At 43.2% G+C, this 27,075-nt stretch overlaps 1 protein-coding gene across 3 annotated transcripts in view; it reads left to right on the forward strand.

The window, feature by feature from the left end:
* The window catches only part of LOC121077120 (vascular endothelial growth factor receptor kdr-like), a 137,154-nt gene that overhangs the window by 43,918 nt on the left and 66,161 nt on the right, over positions 1–27,075 (forward strand). For all 3 annotated transcript variants that reach the window (XM_040571994.1, XM_040571995.1, XM_040571996.1), the window contains exons 4-9: positions 9,850–9,977; positions 13,989–14,148; positions 15,638–15,774; positions 17,233–17,392; positions 18,005–18,122; positions 20,228–20,403. In XM_040571994.1, coding sequence (XP_040427928.1) covers positions 9,850–9,977; positions 13,989–14,148; positions 15,638–15,774; positions 17,233–17,392; positions 18,005–18,122; positions 20,228–20,403 — 879 coding nt within the window. The remainder of the gene's footprint in view (positions 1–9,849; positions 9,978–13,988; positions 14,149–15,637; positions 15,775–17,232; positions 17,393–18,004; positions 18,123–20,227; positions 20,404–27,075) is intronic.

A 27,075-nucleotide genomic window follows, 5' to 3' on the forward strand; every position in this document is an offset into this window, starting at 1 on the left:
GAAATGCTGCCTCAGCTTTTGCTGTGATTTCTCCTCACAGACCTTAGCTGCACGAAGCAGTATTGGATTTGCTACACCTTTCTGTGCCACTCAGTCAATGCATCAGAAGCATGAGCTCAGCTCTGCTTTGCTTCCTTCCATCAGCAACTTGCCCAGCATTATTACTGTGGTAATTGAAGCTGGTCACATCTTGCAAAACACTGCCTAGAAAAGTTCATCCAAGTTTCCAAGCTGGGCTTTGCTTCCTATCGTCACACACCAGTGGTGCTGCTTTGCTAGGACAGTCAGGGAGAGCAAGACATGGGGAGAGCAAGTCAGCAGCAGAAATCCTGTATTATTTTTATGCAAAGCAGAGCTGTTATTCTGTTTCTTTAAATACGTAGGGCTATGATAGGGCTGGTTCTCAACTACTTCAAAACCAAAATGAGTCTCACCACAGAGCAATATACATGAGCCCAGTACATCAGTGCTGGTGGCCACACAAGAATAACTAATAGAATAACTAATTCCTGCTTGTGCCTAGTGTTGTCCACTCTTTGAACACATAGATGGTGAACATTTTAACTGCATCTTCCTACCCATGGTAGTTCAGCTGCTGGTGTTTAACCATCTCAGTGTTACTGTGAATTAGGCATGTGGCAAGGCTGAGGGACTCATTTGCTTCCATACATTTGGTTATCAGCACTGATGTTCCCAGGAACATGGTGTAACTAGGAGATATCCCCGTGCAGAAATTGTGTTCAGGCTCCTTTTAAAGTTCATATGGACACCACGAAGCACCGGCACTCCAGGCCTGAGCTGTACTGCTGCACTGTTAGGCTCCAAAGCACAAGAACTGGAAATGAAATTTCAAGCAATGCAGACTTTTATGTGGGATCTCAAGTCCTGTTAAGGCTCTTTGTGAAACTCGAGGGCTGTTTAAGCCATCCATGTGAGCACAGCCCACAGAAGAAGGAAAATCTTCCACTGCTTGCTGTCTCTGCTTAAATTCATCTGTCCTTTCCTGCTAGCTCCTTTTCCTCCGTAGCTAATTGGAAGGAAAGAGGGATGCATCCAAGCTGCTTGTCCTGTCACAGCACACATCTCACTGCTTGTCAGCTCCAGCAGCGAGACGTCCCCAAGGAAGGACACGAGCTCTCTCTCGCTGCTGGAAAGAATGAGGAGGGCAGGTGGTACAAGTACAGCATCAGGGTCAAGTGTCACATCAACCACAGCCTCTTCTTTATCAAATGGGACAGCCCAGAGATGTGAAGTCCATCTTCTTCATCCTTCCTCCCTGAGAAAAATCTAAAGAGGAGGGAAATGCATGAAAGCACCCCTCACATGAGATCATATTTTGGTTCCGACATTCTTTGAAGCCGATTTCTGCCTCCTTAATTCTCTTGACAGTTTACAGAGATAATCTGAATGTGAGAAGCAGAAATGCAGGGCCGGGGTGACAGCCTTGACTTGGGCTTTGGCTTGCTTTCCAGAAGATATTACCAGTGAGAACAGAGTTGGAGCTGCGTTTCTTCTTCCTTTAAAGCTAGAGACACCGAGACAGCTACACTTGCTGCCAAACACTCAGCAAGCCGAGATAGGCAAACGGTGTCCTGTCTGCTCGGTGTGGAGCCCAGCAGATAAGCTGGCTGTCCTGTGCAGACTGGTGGACAGCTTTGGCACCAGATCCTAGTCAACAGAGTTTAGGGCCACATGATGTGGGAACACAGGCTGTGTCAGACCCTCTGTGTTGTTCCTCAAGTATTAAGGACCGGATCCAGAGGAAAAATAAGATCCTTTCAATTCTCAATCAAGACATTCAGTATCTTCACACCATACCCTAAAGGGCCACTTTTAAGTGGAGGAGCCTTGTAAGATACGATGCTGAGTGAGCAGCATGACGTCCTGGCGCTGTGTCAGTGACAACACTCGCCATCCCAGCAGGAAGAGGTAACTGTCCCCTCCTCTTCATTGATAAATAACTCCTAATTGAAAGCCTGACAGCCAAAACCTCCAGCACACTTCCCCCACTTCTTCCCATTGCCTATCCACCCAGCAAGCACTAACTGCTGAGCTTTACCCAAGCTCTGCGGCTGGCAGCAGCTCATACAAGAGACTAGCTGTTAGTGATGGTTCTTCAGTAATCCTGGTGAATATTTTCTACATCTACATCTGCCTAAAATCTAGTGTAATGGATAGTCACAATCCATGGATTCATCTGATGCTTGAAACGTAGTTTCAGCCAAAGTATAGATACTTGGGTTGTTTTTTGTTGTTGTTCAATCCATTTTGGCTTTTTTGTTGTTATTGGCTTTTCCTTGGCATCGAAAAGAATTTTGCTCCTACAATTTTTCGAAGTAACATTTTTTAAAGTAATATATTTCTCTACGGATATTCCTGTGTTTCTAACAGCAGTCTCCAGGAGAAGAGTGCATTTCATTTGACCAAAACAGAATGCTTCATGTTGACTCAGAATGGCTTCTGGGGCCTTTGCAGTCACTTTTGTTTTGCCTACAGATAAAATATTCTGCTTTCTGTTTAATCTAAACATTCTACCACCAATTCTTTTCATTTGCCTGCCAAACTGAAAAGTCCTTTATTTTCAAAGGTCCAGTTTCAAAACAAGTGACTTTATAGGAGTTGCTTCTGTACCTAGAAGAAGCTTTGATAGTTTACCAGGAAAAACGGAGCAGACTAGGCAATCTCCTTGTAAAGCTTTCCAAAATGCTCTGACTAAAGTGTCACTTAACTGCTAATGATCCTATTAACATAAGGAGCAGATTGTTCTTGACCTTGAGGAAGACAAACTTGATGGGGTTTATGTCAAAAAATTAACAAAATGACCTGGGAAACTCTTATTACCCAGAGTTTCCAGCAAGTCTGCTCTTCTAAGCTATGATGGATGGAAGGAAATAAATAGTGAGGGTGAGAGAATTACCTTTAGCAGGAATAAAGAGAAGCAAAATGAGTAGCTGACAGTTGGACTGAGTGATCTTTGTAGGTCCTTTCTGACTGAAACTCGGGAGAACACTCAGGAATTTCACAGAAAGGAGCAGCAGTGGATGACTAGCCTCAAAGGCCAGTTAGTGTTTCTCATCTCTCTGGGCTGATGGATGGTATCTGAAGGGCGAGGTGATGTTATCTCCACGGCTTTACATATGATACAAATATCATGAGACAATTTGCCTTCACGGTGTAGGAAACATGAGCAGAAATGAAAAGTACTCAAAATTCTGTACAAAATCCTGTGCACATGTCTCAGGAGGATGTCTTGAACACGCAGGCAGGTGATGTAACACTGAAAAGCAAGAAGCTGGAGGAGAGAGCCTGGGTCTACGGCACGATGAGCTCCTAGGGTGAGGGCTTTCAAGCCCCTCAGCTTCTCCAGCTGCCAGGACGGGGCCATGAGCCTGCTGGAGGACGGAATTCAAATGGCAAGCGAGCATGACATACTTAGAGAGCTCCACCACTTCCTGGTAGATAGTCACCTCCAGTACAGATAATGCTAAACAAAAGAACAGATGTCACTGCGAGGCGAAGGAGTCCTGTATCTGCGCTCACATGCTGTCACCGTGCAGGCCTGGAGAGGGAACTGCACGTCCCCTAGGCGATTGCTATTATACCGCTGAGTTAAAAGGGACCCTCCCTAAGCTCATCCCAGGCAGCAATTAATCTCCTCCTAGACAGAACGAGAGTTTCAACATGAAGGGCTTCTCTGCCTGAAGGAAAACAATGTTCTTGTAGGCACTTGACCTTTGAGTTGCTTTTGTGTGCAGCATACTGGATTTTTCTGCCCAGTTCTGTCACTGTGGCCGGACAGCAGCAGGCCCCCTTCCCCTCCGTTGCCCCGCTGCCTCTGCTTCCTTCACTTTGCTGTTTGTGTTCCTTCTTCTGCCGGGCTGGGTAAACAGTAACACCCTGGCCTGACTGCAGTTTCCTGCAAACTTCCACTGACCTGCAGAGCTAGACAGCCAGTCTGAGACCCAAGGGAAGGGGCCTTTCCCTCTCCTCCAAGCTGGTGCTGCAGCTGATAAGTCCCTAATGCGCAGCTCTTGTCTTTCTTCACATATAATGAGCTTTGCAGCCTGCAGTAAATTATTCTTTTTAACTGTCTTATGGGAATTGATGGTGTTTTCTTATGGGTAAGATTCATAGGGCATATTACCTTCCCAGCTCAGGAGGAGGAACAGATGTGCCAGGCTACAGGGAAATACCCTATTTTCATAAAGTGTTTCTTTGCCAAGAAGTTTTTTCCTTGGAGTTCAGTGCTGGTAAGAGCAGAGTTTCCAAGTCTTGTATTGCAGGACAGCACCTGTGTTTCCCATGCCACAGCTCTCCAAATGGCAACAGTTGAGTGCGATTGATTTACACCATCTGGAATTTGAGATCTTCCTTGAGGTCAAGGTTATCATTTTTAAAGCAAAGTGACCCTGTCCCTTTTGTTTCACAAAGTTCTGTCTCTAAGAGGCTTTTTTACAGTGAGTAAATTGATTGCTGATTAACTTAAGCTGGTGAGCACGTTTGTAAAGCTGGCAGTGACACTCCCAGCGTTCCAGCAGATCATTTTTCCATGCCACAGTCAGCCTGAACTACTTAGGAGTTTCATGAAGGATTCCATTTTTTGTTTGGGTATATATAACAAAAATATCAGCTGGTAGTTGATTAGTTGTCTATTCAGCATTTATTCCTTGTCTTTTTGTTAAGATCCAAAGCTGAGCCACTTTATATTTGCTTATACGGTAAGTGAACAGCCCAGCTGCCTGGAAAACACTCCTGCCCAAAGCAAGTGGAGTCAGCTCACTCCTGCTCACGTGTCTTTGAGAGCAGCTGGGATGAAGCATGAGCAAGCTGCACAATGCCCGGATCTGTTGCCCTCTGTGCTGGTCCTCTTTGGGGCTCAACAATATTATTTCTTTTGCACAGAGTTTCGCAGGCAGAGGGAAAATGAATCCCTGGCCTCACTGACAGACCCGGAGTTATTTAGTCAGTGCTTGATCCCCACCTGCAACCCTTTGCTGTTCATTCCAGGGTTGCTTTCCACCAACAGCCTCGTGTTAAAGCTCTCGTGTCAAAGCTCAGCCCTGCAGATAGCTGCCACTTTACCACCTCCACCTCAGGAGCAGCCCCGCTACCTCAATACCTATCCCATCCTCTTTGGGGGACAGAGAGCTCTTTAGGCTAAAGCCGTAACCTGGATAAAGCACTGAGATAACAAAAATTATAGATGCCTGCTTACTGCACAGGGCTGTTATGCTCTAGGAAACCTCAATTACTGTAGGAAAGAGAAAAACCCATAAAGATAACGTTTTTCTCTTCTTTTCAAAATAGAGAACAATGACTGTGAGACCTGACATCTACTAGAGATTAACAACCAACTGCTTTTCAAGCCATCCCCTCCTTTCCCAGCCCCTTCTTTATAACCCAGAAACTACCTTTTGCTGTTGTTAATTGCTGAGTGATTTTAAAGCACTATCTAGATTTCAAATAGTGATTGTAGAAGGCTGGATTTATATATACTGGCTTCCAATTCAGACTGTAGCTTATGATCTGGAATAGTGTAATTCTAGCTATTGGCTAGACATATGGCAATGCAGGTGGAGGCTGCCATTAAAAGTCAATCAGGAATGAAATATAGTTTCTATTATACATACTATAAATTCACGCATCCCATTTAGGTATTTTCCAGTAGTTTAGTAGCATCACAATGAGTATCTTTTCCATTTACAGCTGAAAAAAGTGGATTCTTTTAGGCCTGGTGTGAATCTGAACATTTGGTAGATGTCAGTCCTGGAGGTGGGGAGAGACGATGGAGGAGAATGAGGTTAAATAATTGTTTGTTTTCCATGAACAGGAAATATTTTAGAGAAATTTTATTCTGTTTTGACTAAGGTGTTTCAATCATTGCATAATTCAATGTTTTCACACATTTTAGGGCTATTTAACTCTTTTGCTTAACCACCTTCTTTTGATTTATTGCTTTGTAAACAAACATTGCTATTCTGAAATTCCTTCAAAAAATATTAGCAAAAATATTTTTTCATTCAGTGCTCCCATCTTTTCAGTTGAAACATTTAATCAAAACTTGATCCAGGTTTGTGAATATTTTGGTATGAAAAAGCTCCTTTTTCACAGCAAGTTTCCTCTTGGCCTATATACTTGTCCCATCCCCCTGTCACGTGGCACATTACTCTTCTCTCTTCTTACCCATAAGAGTAGTAGATTTGAATATGCTTCCCCTAACACTTTTTCGCACCCCCAGTTTTTGTTGCAAATATGCACAAATCTACTTTCTCTGCCTTTTTCTATAGCAAATAATCCAAGAGCATTGTCTTCTTCTAAGCAGAAAGGCCTTCTACCATTTGCACAAGCTTTGAATTTGGCTGTAAAAGTATCATCACATTTGATATACTCCAAGTATGGTTTAGCTGGAGAGCAAGACTGCATTAAGCAGCATTAATGCCCACAGACAAACATTAAACATGTTTGTAATGTAACGCAATCTAAGAATTTAGCAGTCCTGTTTGGGAAACTGCATTAGACAAACTGTAGCGAGTGTAAATATTTCATATTAGTTTTAGGGGTTGGAACAAGCTACAGGGTTGTGGTCTTGAGATCAGGTTTCTCAGCTTGAGGCTTGATTAGACCCAGTGCCTGCCTAGCCAAAAAGTTCAGACGTGTATCTGAAACTTCCTAAATGTGGGGAGATTAGAGGTCTATTTTTTATTCTAATTAGTGTCTCTCATATAATGTTTCTTCAAAAGCCCTTACTCCAAAGTACATGGTGGTTTTTTATAGACCAACACAGAAAAAAAATGAATGGCAGGGAATAAAAGCTGATATGAAAAGACATTACTTGAAAAGATAGACATCATCCAGATTTCTGGTCTTTGTCTTCTGTTTCACTGCCTCCTGTTCAGTCCAGAAAGTGTGCAAAAAGAGCTCTGCAGTGCCACTGACAGCTCCTTGTCACAGCTCCCCATGTTCATCATGCATCCCTTGTACCTGCACAGTTATCCAAGTGCCTTTTCTAAAACATCTTTGTAACATTTGCGACCTTCCTGATATACATGAGGAGCTCCACCAGCATTTGATCTCATCATGACTGAAGCACTTGGTACATTTCAGCTGCCACAAATCCTATTTTCAGTTCTCAGAGCTAAAATTAAGCTATCAAAAATACCAAAGTCAACAGTCCCACTTCGCTGTGCCAATCCCTACCTCTCACCTTTCATGTTTTTATGAGGGGAATTCTGCTGGGTTGTGGGAAGAAGGAGCTCTGCATCCAGCTCATGCTTTGAAGATCAATTCCAAGGGAGAGAACTCATATATTTCCATGACATTTCTTGAGCAAGGACTGTTGTCATTAGTAAAGAAATGAACACTGACATCGCCAAATGAACGACCTACTCCCAGGCGAGTTACCAGTCATGGGGCAGCGAGATAAACCACCTCTGTGCTTTCCTTTGTCAGGGGAGTTGTACTTAGGAAGGGAGGAGCAAACCCAAACCCCACATTCCATGTTCAAACTGTTCTGCAGGTCACCAAGAAGCAGCACTGATTTCAAGGAGATCAAACCTCCTCGAGCTGCTGGATGATGCAAAGAGGGAGGTACTGGCCAGTGCATGACCGATGGTCACTTTCCAAAGTCACTCACCATCAAAACTACACACACACTTAAGTGACATGGTGGAAACCAACGACTAGATAAAAATACAATGCAAGCATAGCTATATCATTTACATATAAAGCACTTGTTACCCAGAAAAATTCAACGTACTTGAGCACTTCACCTCCTATTTAATTACAGACAATCCAGCATGGAATATGACAGCTCCCTACTAGGGTCCAAAGGGTGAACACTAAAAATGGATCCCCACTGATTTGAAGCAAAATACTGTTTGCCAGGGATGGGGTACTGGAAAAAGAGAAATTCTGGAGGCTTTTGCCATTTATTTAGATCCCTTGTTGAGAGTAGCCAGAAGATCCAACTCCCAGAAAGGGACACTTGGAATTTTTAGAACTCCACATACAGGGATTTTTTTTCCTCACTAGCTAAAAACATTAGAGAAATATTTTATCATCTTTTCCTGGGAATTTTAGAGCATTCCCAGTTCTTCTAACAGATGATGAAGGGAGAGAGCTCTGATACAGTAATGCAGGCTTAATGGGATGAACAGATAGCCTTACTGCAACACTCTTCAACTAGGGTTTTCTTTAATCACAGAACAGCTGCCACAACAGCCCTAGCTGTAAAATGAGAGAATGATAGCATGCGTTTAGGTGAAAGGGTAGGGGCCAGCTGGCCTGATACATTGGTACTAAACCAAGGCGGTCACGATGGTCAGACTCTTAGACACAGACCGTGGGTTTGGTTTCTGTGTTGGAGAGGCACTTGGTCACTGATGCACAGTATTTATTGGAGATCCTGTCACACTGTGCTACAAGCTCAGCCCAACATGTGCCAAAGAGCACTGGTGTCTAATTGGGTAGAGTGAGGACTTTTAAGTTTTTGCACAGAGACATGCCACTCCGGGCAATTTCTGGATGAGCAGTGTGGCTAGATCCACCAGGCAATAAGTAATTGATTTTTTCTCAGTAAAAAAATCCCTTAATGTTATATCAGGAATTAGAGAGGAAACACGGCATGAGGATACCAGGGTCGTTCAGGAAGTACATTGATGATCTTCATCAAGGAGGACACTTTCCATATTATACAGCATTGCAGAAGAGGTCACCTACACTATGGGTGTTTCCCTTCTCCAAAGCCATAAGGCGTTTGGCCATTGTTGAAGGCCTCCTCCAAATCCATGGAGATGGTATCAGCCGGCGCCAACAGCGTTCATTACCAGTGCAGTCCATTGGCGAGCAGTTAAACAGGCTTTTGAAAACTGATTTTAATTTCCTCATGGTACATCCTTGTTTAAAGTACTGTCAGAATACTTCAGAGCGCATTTTTGCAACAAAGATTATTCACAAACCTTTCATGTCAGCTACTTCCCATGTTTTAGGTGAAGCCATTTGTAGCCAAAATATAATTAAGTGTGTGGGGGGGGGACAGGTCCCAAGCCACGGATAAGCCGGTTGAGGTAACTGTGCAGTGCATACATCCTTTCTTATCAACAGTGTAATCCAAAGCAAAAGTGATTGATTGCCTGCTCTGTGTGGTGTAGTTTGGATTCTTGGATTAGCTGAATGGTGTTTGAAACCATCAGAATATCAAGTCAAAGAATGCTTTTTGGAAAAATCTTGAAGGTTTTGGGATCTCACAAATGTTCTTTTATTATTCTGATGACCATCACTGTATTCATACAATGGAAAATCAGTGAATGAGACTCGGAAGCTTTACTAACTTAAACTACCTCAGATTCCTGTTTATTTCAGCTGTGCATATCTATCCAGTCTGATTTATTATGGCAAATCTGCAGAAAGTCCCACAGTTCCCCAGGGATGTGACAGGTTGCTTCCCGGTCAGGTTATTAGGCCTAATGCAACACCTGGCTGCTGTGGCATGTGCGGTATAAAATCGCTTGTGAAAGAAGTCGAGAGCATGGGGGAAGCACTAACTCAAGTGCCATGAAGGCCTGTGGAGCTGATTATTAACTTTATTTCTACAGATGGGGAACAGACAGGAAAAGGAGCTTTTAAAAGTTTAGACTGCAAACCAGTGAAATAGAGTTAGAAATGGGATATTCTGCTTCTTGGTCACTGGCTATAAATAACCCCTAGATGATGTTGTAATTTGAAAACAAGCAAGATATTGCTGGATGTCTTGTCACATGCTGCAGTGGGCTTGGTACGGGTGGTTACTGACTGGGATCACAGCGCTCAGTAAAGAGTCAGTTGTGCAGATCGGTGTTCTTCTCTCCGCAGACTACAGAAATCCGTTTGTGGAGATTCACCCGGAACATCCCCAGATCATCTACATTTTAGATGAGACGAAAACGGTTGTTGTCCCCTGCCGAGTTACTTCTCCAGATATCAAACCCAAGCTTACCCAGGTAAGTGACTTCCAGGGAAACTCAAACAATTCAGAAGTCTGGGCTGCCAACATAACGGGTAAAAATGCGAAATAAAATTTATGACGCTAGGTAAGCTTCAGAAATAAAATAGCAAAGGCACTAAAAATCTGGAAGCACTGTTCTGCTCTCACAGTGTGCTATCACTGAACTGTGCACAAGGCTGGGATTACGCTGAGCTTATCAAATGCTTTTCCCATCTCATGGCTTGATGCTCTGCCATAAATGGACAAGGACAGATGACAAAACACTATTTTTCTTCAAAATTCCTTCTATGACATCTGGCTACTAGCTGCCTCCATGAAGGCTTACTCACACACCTTATGCCTTGAACCTCCTCAGAACAGTTGCCCATTTCTGCTTGATTTCACAAATTTAAACCAAGTTTCAGCCTCAGAAATAAATGGCTCCTGCTTCCTTCGGCAGCTCTCACGTGTGACTGTCAAGGCTGCACTATGCTCTGTGCAGGCCAAGGCCGTTTTATAGAATACAAATGGAAATTTAGGGTCCGGGGCTTCCTCAGCCTCAGTCAAAGGGCTTTAGGATTGCTCTTTAGAGATGCTGTGAGAGATGTGCTTGGTGTGCTGAATGTGGTGTGATTACAGGGTAGGGAGATCCCGTGCTGGTAGAGGGGTCTTCAGGCCTTCACTCCTCCTAGGCGCTAGGTGTGTGCTCCTCCACAGGGACTCATGGTGGCCCGACACAGCGCGCTGCCTGCTGCCGACACCAATGGCAAGCTTCCAGCAGACGTGCACAGGGACAGCACAAGCCTTATTGCTTTAGCAGATCTCTATTTTTAAGCTTTGTCAGTGGGGACTAAAAGGCGGGGAATAAGGCTCCTCTCCATTTATCGCTTATTGCTTTAGCCTGGATAAGTGTTAACACCTTCTCCTTGGCTATAAAAATGAAACATCCCCATCTTATTTCAGCCTGCTTCAACCAAATTCATTACTGGAATACTCCTGCTGACTTCGGCAGAGTCGCGTGAGCTTAAATACGGCCTTGGAGCCTCGAGCAAGCAGCCCTCCAGATTTATCCCCTTATTTATAGGCAACCCTGCTTTCCTGTATGTGAGCTAAGCTCTCCCCTGGTTATTTCTTCAAACACAACCTCAAGTCCTTTACCTTGCTGCAAGCTGCTGGAGGAATGAAATCTTCACTGAAATCTCTCTTTTGAATTGCAAGGAAAATTGTCCCCAAACGATTTTACCCCTTCAAGGGTGAGCAGCTGGGTGGTGGGGAAGGGATGTAGATGCTGACTGCTGCTCCCCGGTGGGATCCTTCCGAGGCTAGGAGCCGGAGGGACGTCACTGCTCACGGGACCATGCTCTGGGAGGTGTGTGTTGGCTCCAGGAGCCGCTGCAGCCAGCCCCAGGCTCCGCAGAGGGCAGGTCGCCGCTTGTTTTGCCCTGTCTGGGAATTTTCGTAGTGCCGTGTGGAGCCAAGGTGGCGGCTTCCCATACAGAGAGGAAGCGGGGTGGGAGAAGGGGTGGAGGTAAGGGTGGGGGAAGAGAGGTGAATAAGGCGATCAGACAAATTTAGAACATCCTCTTCTTCCAAATTTAATCTCCTATAGACAACGGACTTCAAAGGGAGGAAAGCCGCTGTGACTTCCTTCGAGCAACATTGACGTTTTTTGTTTGGTTGTTTAAATATATATTTCTGAATATTCTATGAAGATGTTTAATATGTGTGCAGTGTTGAAAAGCGCCTCAGAGTAGGGTTATTTTTTCTTTCCCCTTTCCCTCGCCATTAGGGAGCAGAGCTGCCAAACCATAAAATTCAGCTTTATCACATTTTATTATTCTTGTAAAAAATGTACTTTTCCCATCGTAAATTATGTTCCTTATGTTACCATTATACTTTAAAATCATTGCACTCTCTGGCCTTTAAATATATATGGGGAAAGGTACTGCTTGCTAATATTAAACAGAACCCAGCTAACTCTACACATCATCTTTGCTATTAGGGAACATGTTAAGACACACAACTCCAACTTTTAATTTTGCTTAACATGATTTTAATTCTGGGCAAAAAAGCATTTTCAGTCCTGTCAGATCTGTTTAGTCACTGATCTGGTTCAATGCGCATTTGCTACTTACAGCTTTGACCTTCATGGGTGTTAAAACACAATTAAGCCTCAGGTCTCAGATCTCTTCCTGCAGTTTCCCTGAATTTTCCTAATGGCTCTGCACAGAGATGCCACAGCTCGACTACTTCAGAAGTATTTACATGAAATCCATGTTTGCTATTACAATCAGAAGGGAACCCCTGTTCCAAAAGAAAGCTGTGCCTGCTATCCCAAAGCAACACCACCAGTCACTGCCCCATAGTCTTAATTCCTTGGTCTTTATTCTGTGCTGAACATGTAACAATAAGTGACCTAAAGCAAGGCCAGCCTGACCAAAAGTGTATTCACATGAGAGGAATGAGCATCAGCTCTCAAATCCCAGAGCTGCAATTTCTTCAGAACAGGAGTGTTATTTAAACGGAATCCTATTTAAAGCACACTACTAATACAAGACTACTGTTTGTTTGGAGGCAGAGAAATAAATTGTGTGTTGCACAACAAAAAGGGTAAGAGCAAAGTTAGTGCATCACTGGGGAAATTCTCACTTGCAGTCCCTAGTACAGCTTTTCTCTTGGTTAACTCCAAAAGCTAAAACCTTGTAGCCCTAAAAAGCAAAACTTGCCTTGTCTTGGAGAAACCAGTATTTGCTGTGAAGCAGGGAGAAGCATTATGCAAGTAAAGTTCTTAGTTATCATGGGGCAACTCTAGGCATATTAAGGTTTCTCTAAACCCTTCATTTTTCAGCCCAAAGTGGTCTCAGCACTCCTGCAAGCAATCCTCAGTCCTAGAGAGCCTTCCTGTGTCCTGCTGACAAGACATACCAACAGCCTGTGCTTCCATATACCTGCCTGCAATAGGCTGAAATGGGTCAGCTTCAGTGACCTGCTCTTTTACAGCCTCCTGAGTTATTTGTCTCTATTTACATTCACATAGTTCTTTTCTCCAGGATTTTCAAGAATGATTAGAAAGCAAAGTCAATTGCATCTTCTCTAGCAAATCATCATTTCTCTTTGTGTTAATAATAAACTAATTATTCCCACCAACAAAAGCTAATTTGGTTGACACTAATGCTGTCCAAGGACATATATAGGGTTCAATAACAGTGGATGAGTTTTTGCTTTATTTTCCACATTTTCCTTTCATATCCTTGCTTCTTCCTCATAAGCAGAACCTAAATATACTATTTTTTTCAAGAATCGCAGAACACTACAAATATTTATGAATTTAGGACAACAAATGTCTATGTTACTAAGTCCCCTTACTGCAGCCATCCTGTGATTTACCATCCCAAGTCACCTAGGCTGCTTCAGTGCCTAGTGGAAATCAATAGCTCACCCTTGAAAGTGCTTCATCCCTTTCCGTGATATACAGAGAAGCTGATGACTAGCCACAGGACATAACTTAGAGGTGACAGCCATCAGGTAGTTAGTGACATGAATACTGCTGATTTTTAGAGGTCTAACTTAATACTTAAAGTACTGTGAGATTCCAGAAAGACACGTGGTACATACATGTAGCATGAGGAGAAGCCAATTTTGTTCTCAGCACTTCCAAAAAGATTACCCTGCAAACCTCCCGTAAGATAGGCATAATTATTTCCAGTATAGAGACGAGGGAAATGGGACTTGCAACGGGTAGCACAGTATCTTGCCTAAGATCTGAGATGACTGGGGCTGCTGAATGAAGAGCCCCAGTTATGATGTCCAAGTTCGGGATTTCAAAGACAGCCATACCTCAGGGTGGACTTTTCTATTTGTATGTGTTGATGTTGCCTGAGATATGTGTGGAATGAGATCACCAACTACTCTGAAAGGTCAAATATCTACCCAGTCTACAAAGCAGAGCAGCTTTGGCTGGTCGCCCCTATGATCTGAGGAGAAACGGAATGTCTCACCAGCCTCCTATCTGCCTGCTCTCTTTCAGTATCCCAGTTCTGTAGAGATGAACTTCAAAAGGAGTGTGTGGGACCCAAGAAGAGGATTTGTCATCCCCTCTCATGCTTTTGTTTATTCTGGATTACTCACATGCACTGCAAATGTCAATGGAAGCGTGTTCACATCCTATTACCTAGCACAGAGGTTGGGTGAGTGACTACCGTGCCCAAGAAATGACCACAATATTGCTGTTTCGTAGCTGAGCCCCTGGGTATTACTTCTTGCTTAGCCTTAATGGTATTTGATCTATTTAACTGGTATGTGTCTGTAGCATGTCCAAACTGGAACACTTAGAGCCAACTGAATCTTCCCCTTCTTTTCCTGTTCAGCAGACCTTGGATTTGATCCAGTCCTGGTTTTGAAAAATTACCAAGTGTTGAGGTGGTACAGAACAGGAGCATTTTATTCAAACCCCACCAAGGCTTTGTTTGCTTGGATAGAGCAATATTTACATTAAAACAATTGCTGGTTTAGAATAAACCAAACAGTAGCTTTCTTTTTGCTTCTGGTCATTAAACACACAAGATCATGGCATAAAAATCTCATTAAAGTGCTGATTCACATCTTCACTTTTTTTTTTTTCTCTTGGTGATTTACTATACCCTTCCCCTTGTATTTACAGTCGAGCTTCTGCTCATAATTAAAATCTAAATTTGAAGCAACTAAATGTTAAATTTTGGACTGCTGGAGATTAATAAGAATCCACTTCTAATTTATTTTTCCTTTCTTTTCAATGTATTTTCTTTCTCTCTTCATACATTGTATTTTTCACAGAGGAGAGTTTATTGTGACTTCATTCCCATTACATTATGGCATCCTGCTATACAATTGGCACTCAGCTTTAAACAACAATGGATTTGTATAGCAGTCAAATAAAAGTCCTGTAAATCTCTTCTTTTTTCTTTTCTTTTTTTTTTCTTTTTTTTTTCATTGTTGGAGTAATTATTTATTACTAGAATCATGAATGCAGAGCTAAAAAACCCATTAGGTCATCCTTATCTAGACCCAAAGCACACAGGCAAGACCGTTCTCTAGAACATATTACTGTATAGTGCTTAGAAGTGTATCTGCTATTTTGCACGACAGATAAAGAGGCAAGGCCGTGATGCAGGCTTTTTCACATTTGATGTATTTAAAGCATCAATAAATATATAAGGCCAAGATTTGGCAATCCCATTCAAAAATGAAGGGTAGCTGGCCATCAGAGGGCAGGAGAAATGTTTTATAAAAATTAACCCTCTTTCCTGTATACAAATGTTGAGGTACTTTTGAATTTTTTTTCTGAATGAGGAATGAAGAGAACAGGCACAAGAACAGTACCAGAATGGCTGTGGAGCAGGTCATTGAGAGTTGGAGCCAAACACGGAAAAAGGCATAAAAATAATTCATAAATTATTGTGTCCACATATGCCCACATAGTCTGATCAGCTGGTGTTCAGGCATTTATACAACTGACCTGGCTTCTCCATTGTGTGGGTGTCTCCAAAAATTTCCATAGAAATGAACGAAGAAGGTGAGGAATTTGGGAAACTGAAAGGAGCAGATGTTGGAGAGGCATTCAGGGAGCAGATTCCCTCTTAAATGTCATTGATGCGTAGGATGCTGTGTGTGGTTATACCTTTGCTCTTTTCATTTCAGAGGGCAGAGTACAGAACCTAGCTCTGAAAGCAACTCCCAAAAAACTGCTGGTTGGAGAAACTCTCTATTTGGAATGCAGAGCAGAAACCTTCATCAATGGGCGCATCGAACTCATATGGACGTGTCCGAACGGGCGAGTGAGTTGATGAAAATTCAGGATTTTGCTTTGATGCAGTCTCCTCCGCTCCAAGAGAAAGATTTGTTCATGAGGCTGAGCAAACTGACTGATTATTATTCTGAAATACAGTCAACCATTCATGTGCCTACAATTGATTATATTTATAGTTTGCATTAATCTAGAACTTATCTACCATCTTGAACCTGCAAATTAAACTGCAAATCTCAGGCTAAATATGTTTCTCATTGGAACAAAAAGCTGTCTCATTTCTTGTGGCCTCTTTCTGGCAAGTGGCAAGTCTCAAAGGCAGCCGTGAATGCTGCAAGTTGTCAGCGTGCTCAGCCACCTTGGCATTTATCAAGTAGAGAAAAGTGAAACAAAAGCCAATTGTATCTCCTCAAATCTCACCAAAGAATTAAATTCAAATTCTCAGTGTAGGTTCTTGTGCTTTCCGTGGCATGCAATATGGAAATGCTGAATCTGAAGTAGAAGCATCTGAGACACTGCATTCCCTTTGATGTGCTGAAACCTTTCAGTTCTCCCAAGGAAAATGGAGAGAAGAAGGGGTATTTTCCAGATCAGATTCATTTATCCAATATAATACTCATGGTTTCTTTTTATTTTAATTCAGCAAAATATACATTTCAAAGGAGCATCTAAGCCTCTTGGAAAAGTAAAATGTGACCCCTAAAATTTGATTATTTTTGGACTTATTTTGTTTGCTTAAAGGAAGAATGTTGGGATGTGTTTTTGTTGTTGTTGTTGTTGTTGTTGTTGTTGTTGTTGCTTTTTTTTTCCTGTGAAGAAACTGCAGAAAATATAATATAGAATTTATAGAAGCTCAAGTAATACGATGTTACTGAATTTTGTTTCTTGAACCCCACCTGATGGAAAAGAGTTGGTTTTTTATGACCCCTCCTTAGATTTCTAACATGATAAAGGAAGAATTTCTTGGCCAAATCTCTAGGATCAAAATTCTATCAGAAGAATACAATGCTTTCTCAAATTTTTCAGGAATTTGCATTGGTATTTGGCTGTCTGTTATTTGTTAGGTATCCGTTATTCTTTCAGAAAGTAGGTTTTCTTTCTAAGACAAGAAAACTGTCTGTGACCAGGAAAAAAAGAGGCACAACAGTAACCCTACAGAAGCCAACGGCAGTTTGCAGTGAGATCCCTGGGATTTTGGTCCCTGAGTAGGGCTGATTTTTGCTGCATCCCGTTATTTACCTGCCTGCCCAGGTCTCAGTAGAGAAGTGCCACAGTTCCACTCTATTTCTCTTTCTTATTAGACTTGATAATGAAAGCTCACACAAGAGCTCTTCCTGCTGATTTGTCTTGTATAATATTTATTTCAGTGATGGGGAGATATGATAATTTTAATATGAATCACTGCTTTTCTTAAGTGGCAGACTTTGAAAGGATGAACAAAACAATCCCATTTGTGCTGCTTTTTGACCTCCTTTTTTCCAACTTCCAGCACCCTTATCCTAGAAGAAAAATAGACCAGAGTGGAACGGTGTATAAAGTTGGCAGCATTCTGACGATTGAAAATGTCACCATGCAAGATGGAGGCATGTATACATGCAAAACATTCAATGTAACGAGGCTGGAGGCCAATGTCACAGTCACAGTGTATGGTAAGTTCTGCAGCTAAACCAGAACACCCTAGAACCCAGATTGTTCAGCTTAAAGGATAATGCCATGTTATTAAATCTGCTGATAGGCGAATGGCGTTAGGAAGAATGACAACTAGTTAAAACAACCATCAATAATGTATAATCTGGAATCATTCTAGTAAAGAGTCAGTATCCAGCACCATGTTTTAAAAAAAACATCAGAGAGTTCCAGACTGAGATATCTGAGGACACGGCTTAACTGGGAGCTGAACTACTTTGAAAAGGCTGGCACCAAGCGTGGTTGCGGATGCCCTGGAAAACCTGGCCTGCTGGCATTGGCAGGGAGAAGATACCCCAGGCATTTTTACACACTGCTCCAGGGCTATGGCAGATGCCAATTCTCTGCTTTAAACATAAACTCTTTCATTTGGAGATAGAATTCACTGGCTGTGGCAGAACTTTGCTGGGAACTTGCTCTAACAGGTTGTCATTCCATTTGGCTGTCTGCAGCTTCTGCAGATCTGTAATTGCAAAAAATCCAGGGTAGACACGGCGCTATTCGAAGATGTGAGCACTACACTGTGGTAGATAGATCTGCCATTATTTGTCTTTCTGTTTTTTTTATTTTTCAAGACAAACCCTTCATTACGGTTTCACATAAGAAAGGGCCTTACTACGAGATCACATCAGGACACAAGTCACTGAAACTAGCTGCAAAGGTGGACGCCTTTCCTCGCCCAACTGTTACCTGGTGAGTACCACGATCCTGAGCAAAATCAGAAGAACATGACCTTCTTTTGGTCTCCTGTCTGGAACAGATTTTCACTGTTCCTTATTTAACAAATAAAAGACAGGAGATTTGGGAGTGCTCACAGCTGTGGTCTCACAGTTCAGCCAAAATATGACTCCTTTTGGTAGTGCTTTCTGAAGCTGGGCAAGCCATATCTCTTTCCCATGCTCTTTTTCATAGACTCATGGAATCATTCAGGTTGGAAAAGACCTCTAAGATCATCTAGTCCAACCTTTAGCCTAGTACTAAAGTCTGTCATTAAACCATGCTACTAAGTTCTACATCTACACGTACCTTGAAGACCTCCAGGGACGGTGACTCAACCACTTCCCTGTGCAGCCTATTCCAATGCTGCACAACCCCTTCAGTAAAGAAATTCCTCCTAATATCCAACCTAAACCTCCCCTGGTGCAACCTGAGGCCATTTCTCCTTGTCTTATCAGTTTTCCCCCTTTGTCATACAAAAAAAGGGTTCCTACAGGAAAAATGGGGGGGGGGGGGGGGGGGGGCGGGTCATTTACACTGGACACAGAATTGTTTGGAAGATTCCAGTAGAAAGCTACTGGGGAAAGGCTGCTAGTTTATCAGCATTAGTGGTAGTCTGCAAAGAGGCAGTGCGTACTAGAAAGCTGCAGAGCACATTATCAACATGAGAAATTGTTTCTCTATATCTCTTGAATAATTTACTCCAACTGGGTACCACCAGCAATATCAGATCCTTTCAGACAGCGCAATGAATCCTCCTGAGCACCACGAAGGCTCCACCTGGAGTGTGTTGGATCAGGCTAATAGTAAGGGCAATGTGTCAGCAAGTCCAGCAGACATTCATTCCTCTTGTTGCCCTTAAATCGCTTGTCCTCAACCCTGCCACTTGTTCTGTGCTGTGTTTTACAACCCCGTCTTGTACACCTCTAACAGTATGACAGCTGCTGTGGCTTTGTGTGTCCTGGCAGGGAAGGCAGCCCGGGTAAGTTAGCACCTTCAGGGTGTGCTTCTCCCTGGCCAGCCTAGTGCTGCTTCTGCGGCCTGGCACTCAGTAAAAGCTACTGGTCAGGGATGGGTTTGCTCTATTTTTCTAGCAGTGAAACATGAAATTCTCTGAAATTCAGTGAAATCAGTGAACTCAGCATGCCAGGAGATATTTTTAATTGCTGCTGGTTTTTAGGAGATGGAAACCTTCCTGGGAGTTGAAGCGAGGACCATCCCCCTTTCCTGTGCCAAGGCTTTGTTCTCAGGGCTCAGCGTGGAGCAGTTTGGTGGCTGCCTGGGACCACCAGAGCTGCCTTCCCTGTGTGCTACAGCTGTTGATGTTGGAGGTCTCTCAGTGCAGTTGTTTAAACGACTGCAAAGGAGGTTTCCAGCATGCTAAGACAGTAGGACACGTGCCCCAGCTTCTCCTTCCCCCAAACCTAAAGCTCTGTGTGTGGCAAAGTCTGGCCTACCTTGTATTCATAACCCAAACGAGCACGTCGGGTTAGCAGTGAAGAGGAGAAGGCCATGTAGGCTCAACTATCCCACTTGTAGTTAGAGAAGGTTCAGGACCGTAAATTCTTCACTGACCTTCTTAACGACTGTAAACTCTCCAGGACACGGACATTAGCTTTTTCAGAAACAGTAAAGGATCTTATGTACATGTCCAAAACCAAATGTGATTAATTCCCATCTTGTTTTAAAACTGATGACACAGATTTTGGCTAGCCCATGATTTACTGCACTGAGTGTTGCACATGTAGCTGCTGTTTGCAGTCCAGCATAATCTGGGGGAAGCTAGATGTGCATTTCTGATTATAGCTGAGCATGCAAAAGCACTGATAATTCAGGTTCATTAAAATTTCTTTCTCCTGTTTGTTGGATGAAGCCCACAGCACTGCAGATGCTATTCAGTTTTAGTGAGGAAGGATAAAGCAATAGCTGTGCCATTCAAGCAGTGCTTCCAGGCCTGTATTTCCCTTGCTGTTGCTGAAAGATGACTCTTTATCCACTCTAATTTGGGTACCAGTTAAGCTTTTTGAGGGCTTAACGGGCATGTGCACACAGGATGAGCTTTGATGAGACTTTCAAAATAGGTACAAAGACGGCAAACTGATCAAGGATAACCATACTTGCTATGAGCCCGACCCACTGAAATACAGGCTGGGCATAAGAGACGTGAGACCAAAGCATGCCGGGAACTACACCATCGTCTTGAGCAATTCAAAATATGGCCTGTATAAGAACCTCACCATGCAGCTGGTTGTGACAGGTAAGGCCTTGATGCTTATCATAACTTCTGTTGAGTTCTTTCTCTTTTTTCGTGCAATCCTATTTTACCAGTCAGCAGGAACAAGTGACAAGTCCCCATGTTTAGCTGATAAGAGCTCATACAATGTGGCACATAGATTACCATCTTATTTAGGAACCACTGAAGATCCATCTCATGTCACCCCATACTAAATAGAAGCAACAGAACAGAGAGCTGATATGAGGAGTTAGTCTAAAACCAGGTCATCTAAAGCCACTTTCCACTGAGCTATTGCACCTCAGAAAGAGACTGCAGCATCTTTTTGTTGGGACAGTGCCTCTGCAGAGGGAAACAGAGGTGGCTTGAAAGTGAACAAACTTGTAACAGGAGTTTGGGAGGATATCTAACAGTGAGGTCTTGGAGCTGGGGGCACAGTTTCCCAAGAGAAGTGGTGGAAGTTCTATCCCTTGAGATTAAAAACTAGCTTGGGCAAAGCACTGGAGAACATCCTGTTGGGATAGGAAAAGTCCCAAATGCGCTGGCGGAAGGAACTAGATAAGCTACCCTGTCTTTCATGTCTCTCCATCATCCTGCTACAGAAATACTTTCAAAGTCTGTATTTTATGTGTTGTTATTTATCTGCTGGGAGCATTCGAGAGAGAGGTTCATTTTCAGGGGGATCCAGAGAGAACTGACGTAAACTGTGTGCATTGAAGCTGTTTTACTGGATAGAGAGGGAAAATAGATACTGGAATCACATTTATTAATCTCCCTCGCTGGGATAATGGAAGACAGAGCCACATTGTCTCTTTGCACATCCACTGCCTCTTTTCATCCACTGAATTTGGGAACAGAGACTGAATCACAAGGCCAAGCAGGAGTTCAGCAGAAGTCAGCTCTGCTTGCTTTTGTATTTCCCGAGTTTGCTCAGCCAGTGAGATAGATAAAGTGACTGATGTAGGTTTGTGTTTTTTTTCTATGGCGGATTATTTTCTCTTTCTCTTCTTTATACCTAAAAATATTCTCAATTGTCCTGTTTTGAATTACTTATGTACTGTTGCACTATGTAGCTCCCAGTATTTGTGTTTTTCTCATTTCACCTTTCACAAAGGAATAATGCCTGACAAATGGAGAACTTGTTACTTAGGCACACTTGGCCTACTGAAAATGCTAAGTAAGATACGGTACCTTGCACCACCTTAAACATCACTTTAAGGTGTGAATCGGGACTGGAGAGAGCTATGAACATGTTTATGGTCAGCTACTGCAGCTCAGCTGATGAGCAGGAATGTGTTAAACTGTGGTGATTTGTTCACTGGGGGTTGTTTATCCATACAATGGTTTTGCTGTCTTGTTAGAGAACGGAAACGTTCAAAGGAAGAGAAAATTAAGAATGATAATAAATTATCTTGTCAAGGTAAATATTAGTGTTTGCATGCAAAAGAGAATGTTAGTTTGAAGAGTAGCCTTTCCAGAAATAGGCATATAAAAACAAACAGACCTTGTTTGTGTGAGCAAGATGCTATTTCAGGATTAAACCATCCCATGCTATTAACTACAGTAGAAGCCTTTCATCTTTCTTGTGTGTACAAGCATGTGGTATTCCATCTCTCACACACAGTGCATGCCTAGCATGGTGCTCATTGTTAGCCTTTATTTCAGAGCAGCCCAACAAAGACTTCAATCAGGAGTAATTACTTTGTTGCAAAACACCCTTTCTCAAGAGTAGGCCAAGTCCAGCAGCTGCAGGAATGTTGCTGCCTGGAGAAGGCACTCACTGCATGGGGAAGCACAGGAAGAATGAACAGCAGGTGCTTCTTTCCTGGTAAAACAAGGCCACCCCAGAAATGAGAGCGTGCAAAGGAAAATATTTGCCAGAGTGCCATTGTTTTAAGCAAATGACTGGAAACAAGGTGGGTATTTGCCTTGACTGTGAACAGGAATGACTCAAAACTCCTAGGAAAGCTCTCTTGCTTTTGCCAGGCTGTCCTCTGCAGCACTAACCCAGAATGCTATACCTGAAGCACTCAACCCAAGGACAGGGTCATTTTGTCCAGATGCATGTGGGAAGAGATCAGAAAAGGCAAATTTTGTTCTTGAAGCTTATCCAACAGCAGAAAACAGACTTTTTTTCTTGTGCTTTCGGTTGGAGTCAAGGGACTGCCTCTTTTTCAGATCTGAGCATCATTTGCTTTATATGCAAAAAACAACCTGAAGCTCCAAATTGAATGCAGATTTGAATTTTTCCCTTTCCTCCAGAAATAACCTGACACTTCATCGCCAGTCATCATGACTGATACCCTGGTATCACACCTGAATAGATCAAAGTGTTTGGAGCTTTAGCAGACACTTAGACATGCAGGAGGAGGCCAAAATGCTTTATAGATATTTTATGCAGTGATTAGTTTGCCCACCACCGAAACAGAACCACCTCTGAGCTCTGAGAGGGGTGATTAAATGTCTCTGCTTAGACCACAGGCAGTCTGCAATTACCAAAGCTGGAATTTGAACGCATGGATTAACAGACTTCATGAAAAAAATCCTCTTGGGTTTGCAAGTCAACACAGTGATAGGAGCATTGGGTTTGCATCATGTCTAAAAGGTGGTGTCTGTGGCAGTCCAGCACCTGATAAGCCTCATGCTGAGTACACAACCATGAAGCAGCTTCCTATTACTGAAGAGTAACATTTCTTTTCGAGTAACAGCATTATTCCCCAAAAGCCAGGGCCAGTCTTTTAAATCTCAGAGCTGCATCTGGGAACGACAGTGAATTCTGATCTATAACATTAAAAGAAGATGGAAAATCACTTTAATAGACTTTTGAATGAAATGCTAAATGTCATTTGAATGCTTTCTTTTCCTGCAAATGGTCACTGCATTGAAGAAATTCTAAGCAAGCACACAGCCCCCTCTCCTGTGAGTCTCTTCAGGATAAAACACCGTTCATTTTCCTGAGTAGCGCAGGCAGTGTAATTGGCAGTCAGCGTGCTGTGACAAACCCATCACTGTCAATTTGAACTAGGTGTAGAGGAAGTTTAAAGCTAATAGTGCTGTAAATTGTCATCCACAAACAACATATAAATAGCATAGGACCCTTACTCATCAAATTGCATTATATTAATTTTGCAGTGTATTTTATTCAGTAATAACAGCAGCAGAAGAGACCCCTTTAAACAAGATGAGAACAAGATAATAAATGATCTGCTGAGCCCTGCAAGATAGGAGCTTATACATGGTGCACCTCTTGACCTGTTAAAAGACCCACACTGCTGCTGGCTTTCTTTGGAGTTGCCTTCCATGTACTTAACTGCAGCCAGCACAGCAGTACTGGCAGAAAGTGTGCACTGGATGCTCACTCCATAGTAATGAGCAAAATATTAGGAGCTATTTCCCCCGACGTTTGATATGGCCATAAAACTGATGAGGATCTGCAGAGAGCACAGGTGTCCATCGTTGCAGTTCCTTGAAGGGGAGAAAAAGCAAAAAGTGCAAACAACTCCCAGAGCTGCTGGGTAGGAGCTGATAGCAATGCTGGCCTCGGGCGAGGACCTGGTTGACAATATGCAGGATGGAGGTGCGTGAAGATGTGCACTTGCTGCCTGGAGGAGAATCACACTGCTATTCAAAAAATGTCTCTAAGAAGTGGCTTAGCTGTGCCTCTGGTCACCCGTGCTCCCATTGCAGCTGGAATTTAATCTTGAAGGAGCACATATCTCCCTTGTGGAGTCGTGTTGGCTCATTGTAGGACTCAAGCCCCCAGGAGGTAGCTGACTGCATTTTCAAAACTCTCCTTCTTTACATATTTACACATCAAACACTGTCCAAGAAGCGGCGGGTTGCTGTGTTTTTGTTTTGTTTGGTTAAATTCTTATTGAGAAAAGCTTCAAGAAAATAATGTCCTAAAGAATTTGGAGGGGAGGGAGCAAGAAGAAGGAACAATCCTAGCAAACAGCTGGTGGCTGCACATCTGAGTCAGCCAAGAAGGAGAAATGTGGGAGAAAAGAGTTATTGCGGGCTGGAGTACAAAGCTGTTTCGGAACAAAACATAAAACAAAAAATCCTCAAATCTATTTATGGGCAAGCAGGCTGCACTTCATTCTCACCCTTGCCCAAGTCATCTGCATGTACCAAGGTTCTTGCTGAGCCCTTTATGGAGCAGTCAGCATGCTCTGACTACCACGTTGTCAGTGAGGGTTGTATAGAAGCACAAGTTAATTGTAAAAAATGGGATGAATAATCTCCTTCACCACTTTGCCTTTCTCCTTTGTCCCAAAGTTTCTCTCCTGTGCTCCCTCAAGACTCCTCCAGCAAGCGTTGCTTTGGGTTCCTGCTGCTCTAGTCAATTAAAGTTACATTCCCTTGTAGAGCCTTGATCCCCCAAGCTCTTGCAGTGTATCCACAAGAAGTACAGGACTAAGTGCTAGTAACAGGCTCACCCAAGAGCAGCAGTAATTCGCAGGCTCCGTATGAATTCCTTCTCCCCTGGTCAAGGACTGTGCGGAGAACTCACATGTGCATTGCCACGTGCTCCTCGTCACGGCAGTGAGGTGACAGCTGTACCCTTGGTGTCCATTACTAGGGAGAATTAGCTCCAGAGCACTTAATGATGCATACGTTGCCCTGTTCTGTAGTCAGGCCAGCTCTTCATATTTGGTTTAAAATCAAAGGCAAAGGGAATTCTGTGCCTGACCTACTTCGGCTTGCAAGGGATGAGTTGACATCAAAGGAGTCCCCAGTGATCTCCACAATAAATACGTGGTGATCCACGTGAACAATACCCTGTCACCTTAACCAGATCCAGAAATCATCTGCAGAGGGAGATGAATCCTCAGGATGAGTTTAACGTATCTGGGCTGTGCCAGTTCAGAGAAAAAGAGCTCTTGGAGTGGTGGATCTCATTTAAAGGCAGCTGAGGACAGAGGGGAGACTCACGGGGTCTTTTGTGCACGAAGGGCCACTGAAATCTCTAAGCTGGACATCATTACGCTGCGAGAAACATGAATTTCTTTGGATTATCAGCGTAACCCAACTGATGATTAGGTGAAAGGACTGAGCCAGATAGAAGAAACAGGGCTAAATAAAATGTTCTACCTTCACCTTGCCTTCATGCTTCGATATTCTGCCAGGACTGGTTGTCCTTTGTGTATCATATCCACCTCCAGAGTAGCTCCTTGGAGGAGGACCCATTCAGGAAAAGCCAAACTAGAAAATCTGATTTTCCGTCTTCTGGGTCAGCCAAGCAAACTAGAAACCCCAAAATAAAACACAGCCAGTCTCCTTCCAACTGTTATTTCAGTGTGTTCCTCTCCCAGCCCATCGCTTTGCTTTCTTCCTGGGCACGGTCAGCACTGGCTGCAGGCAGCGTGTTGGGTGGGGAAGAGCAAGTGCAAAGACATCATCACGCGGTGCTCGGTCTGTCCTGCTGGTCCCATTTATCAGGCACGGGCAAGGGAGAAACAATTGACTTTTTCTGGGAGATATATGAAAGAAAAGAAAAACTGCAGCAGCACAAACAGACAGTAATTATGAGCAAATTAGGAAAAATTTTCTCACTGACATCACGCGGTCCCTGCGCACTTGCAGCTCCACAGCCCAGCCTCTCCTTAGCCTCTGCGCGCTCCCAGGAGAGCCCCTAATGAAAAAGTCAGATGAGCTACTTTCATTCTGCTGGAAGTAACCAAAGCAATTTCAGGAAGAGGAAGGTGGGGGCCTGCTGCAGTTTGCCAGAACAATCTCAAACATTCAACTCATGTCTTTGCAGCAGCAATATCTCCCTGACAGCCCTTAAAATCCAGAGGGGGGGGAAGTTGGGAAGTGGCAGCACATGGTTTCCATGCAGTCTCTCAGCCAAGCCTGCAGGTATATTAACTGGTGGTTTTCTCCTTTGAAAAGCAGGCAAAGGGGACAGACAAAAATCCTAGAAAGCAGTCTGCTCTGCTGAAAATTAAGCAGTTCATTGCTACACATTTGCTTTTGAACTCTGTCTAGGCCACAAAAAATAAGGAGAGAGACCAGAGAAAGCCCCCTTTTTTCCCAAAGCTTGGCTGCATCAGGGATGAATGGCAGATCTGGGAAAGATGGTACAGAACTGAAACAGAGACAGCTGTCTTCCTACAAGGTCAAGAGAGACGTATCTAAAAGCGACTGTAGGAGGTTAGGAAAACCAAACCAAATTGCACTGTCATTTAACCACCAAACTCCCAGTAGGGTATGTCAAGCACTCTGATTCTTCTTACTATTTGCTTATGTAGTATACAACTGAACGGTTTCTCTTCCATGTGCTTCCACCCTGCTGGCGTTCCCAGCCTATGCGAGCAGCTTACAATGGAGCAGCAGGGTGTGGGCACCAAAGATTAGGCAGGGGACCGATAACTGGTGAGCCTGCTTCTATTCCTGGCCATGGTACTGACTCACGGAGAGACTTTGGACACTCAATTCATCCTGGCATCTGCTTCCCCAGAGGTACCGTGGGGACAATGCTGTGCACCCACTCCACGGCAGCCTGGTGTGTAGTGCTGTGCAGGATAAAACAAAAAGCAAACAGAACAAAGCAAAGAAAACCACCCAAACAAAATCAGCTGGGGTCAAATTCAGTGTTCTGTTCAGCCTGAAACAAAAGTTATTTTCGCTCATTTAATTTAAATCATTTTTATTTCTTTCCTTTTAACAAAAAAAGAAAGAAAAAAAAAGAAA

The sequence above is a fragment of the Cygnus olor genome, chromosome 13 (assembly GCF_009769625.2).
Source record: "Cygnus olor isolate bCygOlo1 chromosome 13, bCygOlo1.pri.v2, whole genome shotgun sequence".
Lineage (NCBI taxonomy): Eukaryota > Metazoa > Chordata > Aves > Anseriformes > Anatidae > Cygnus > Cygnus olor.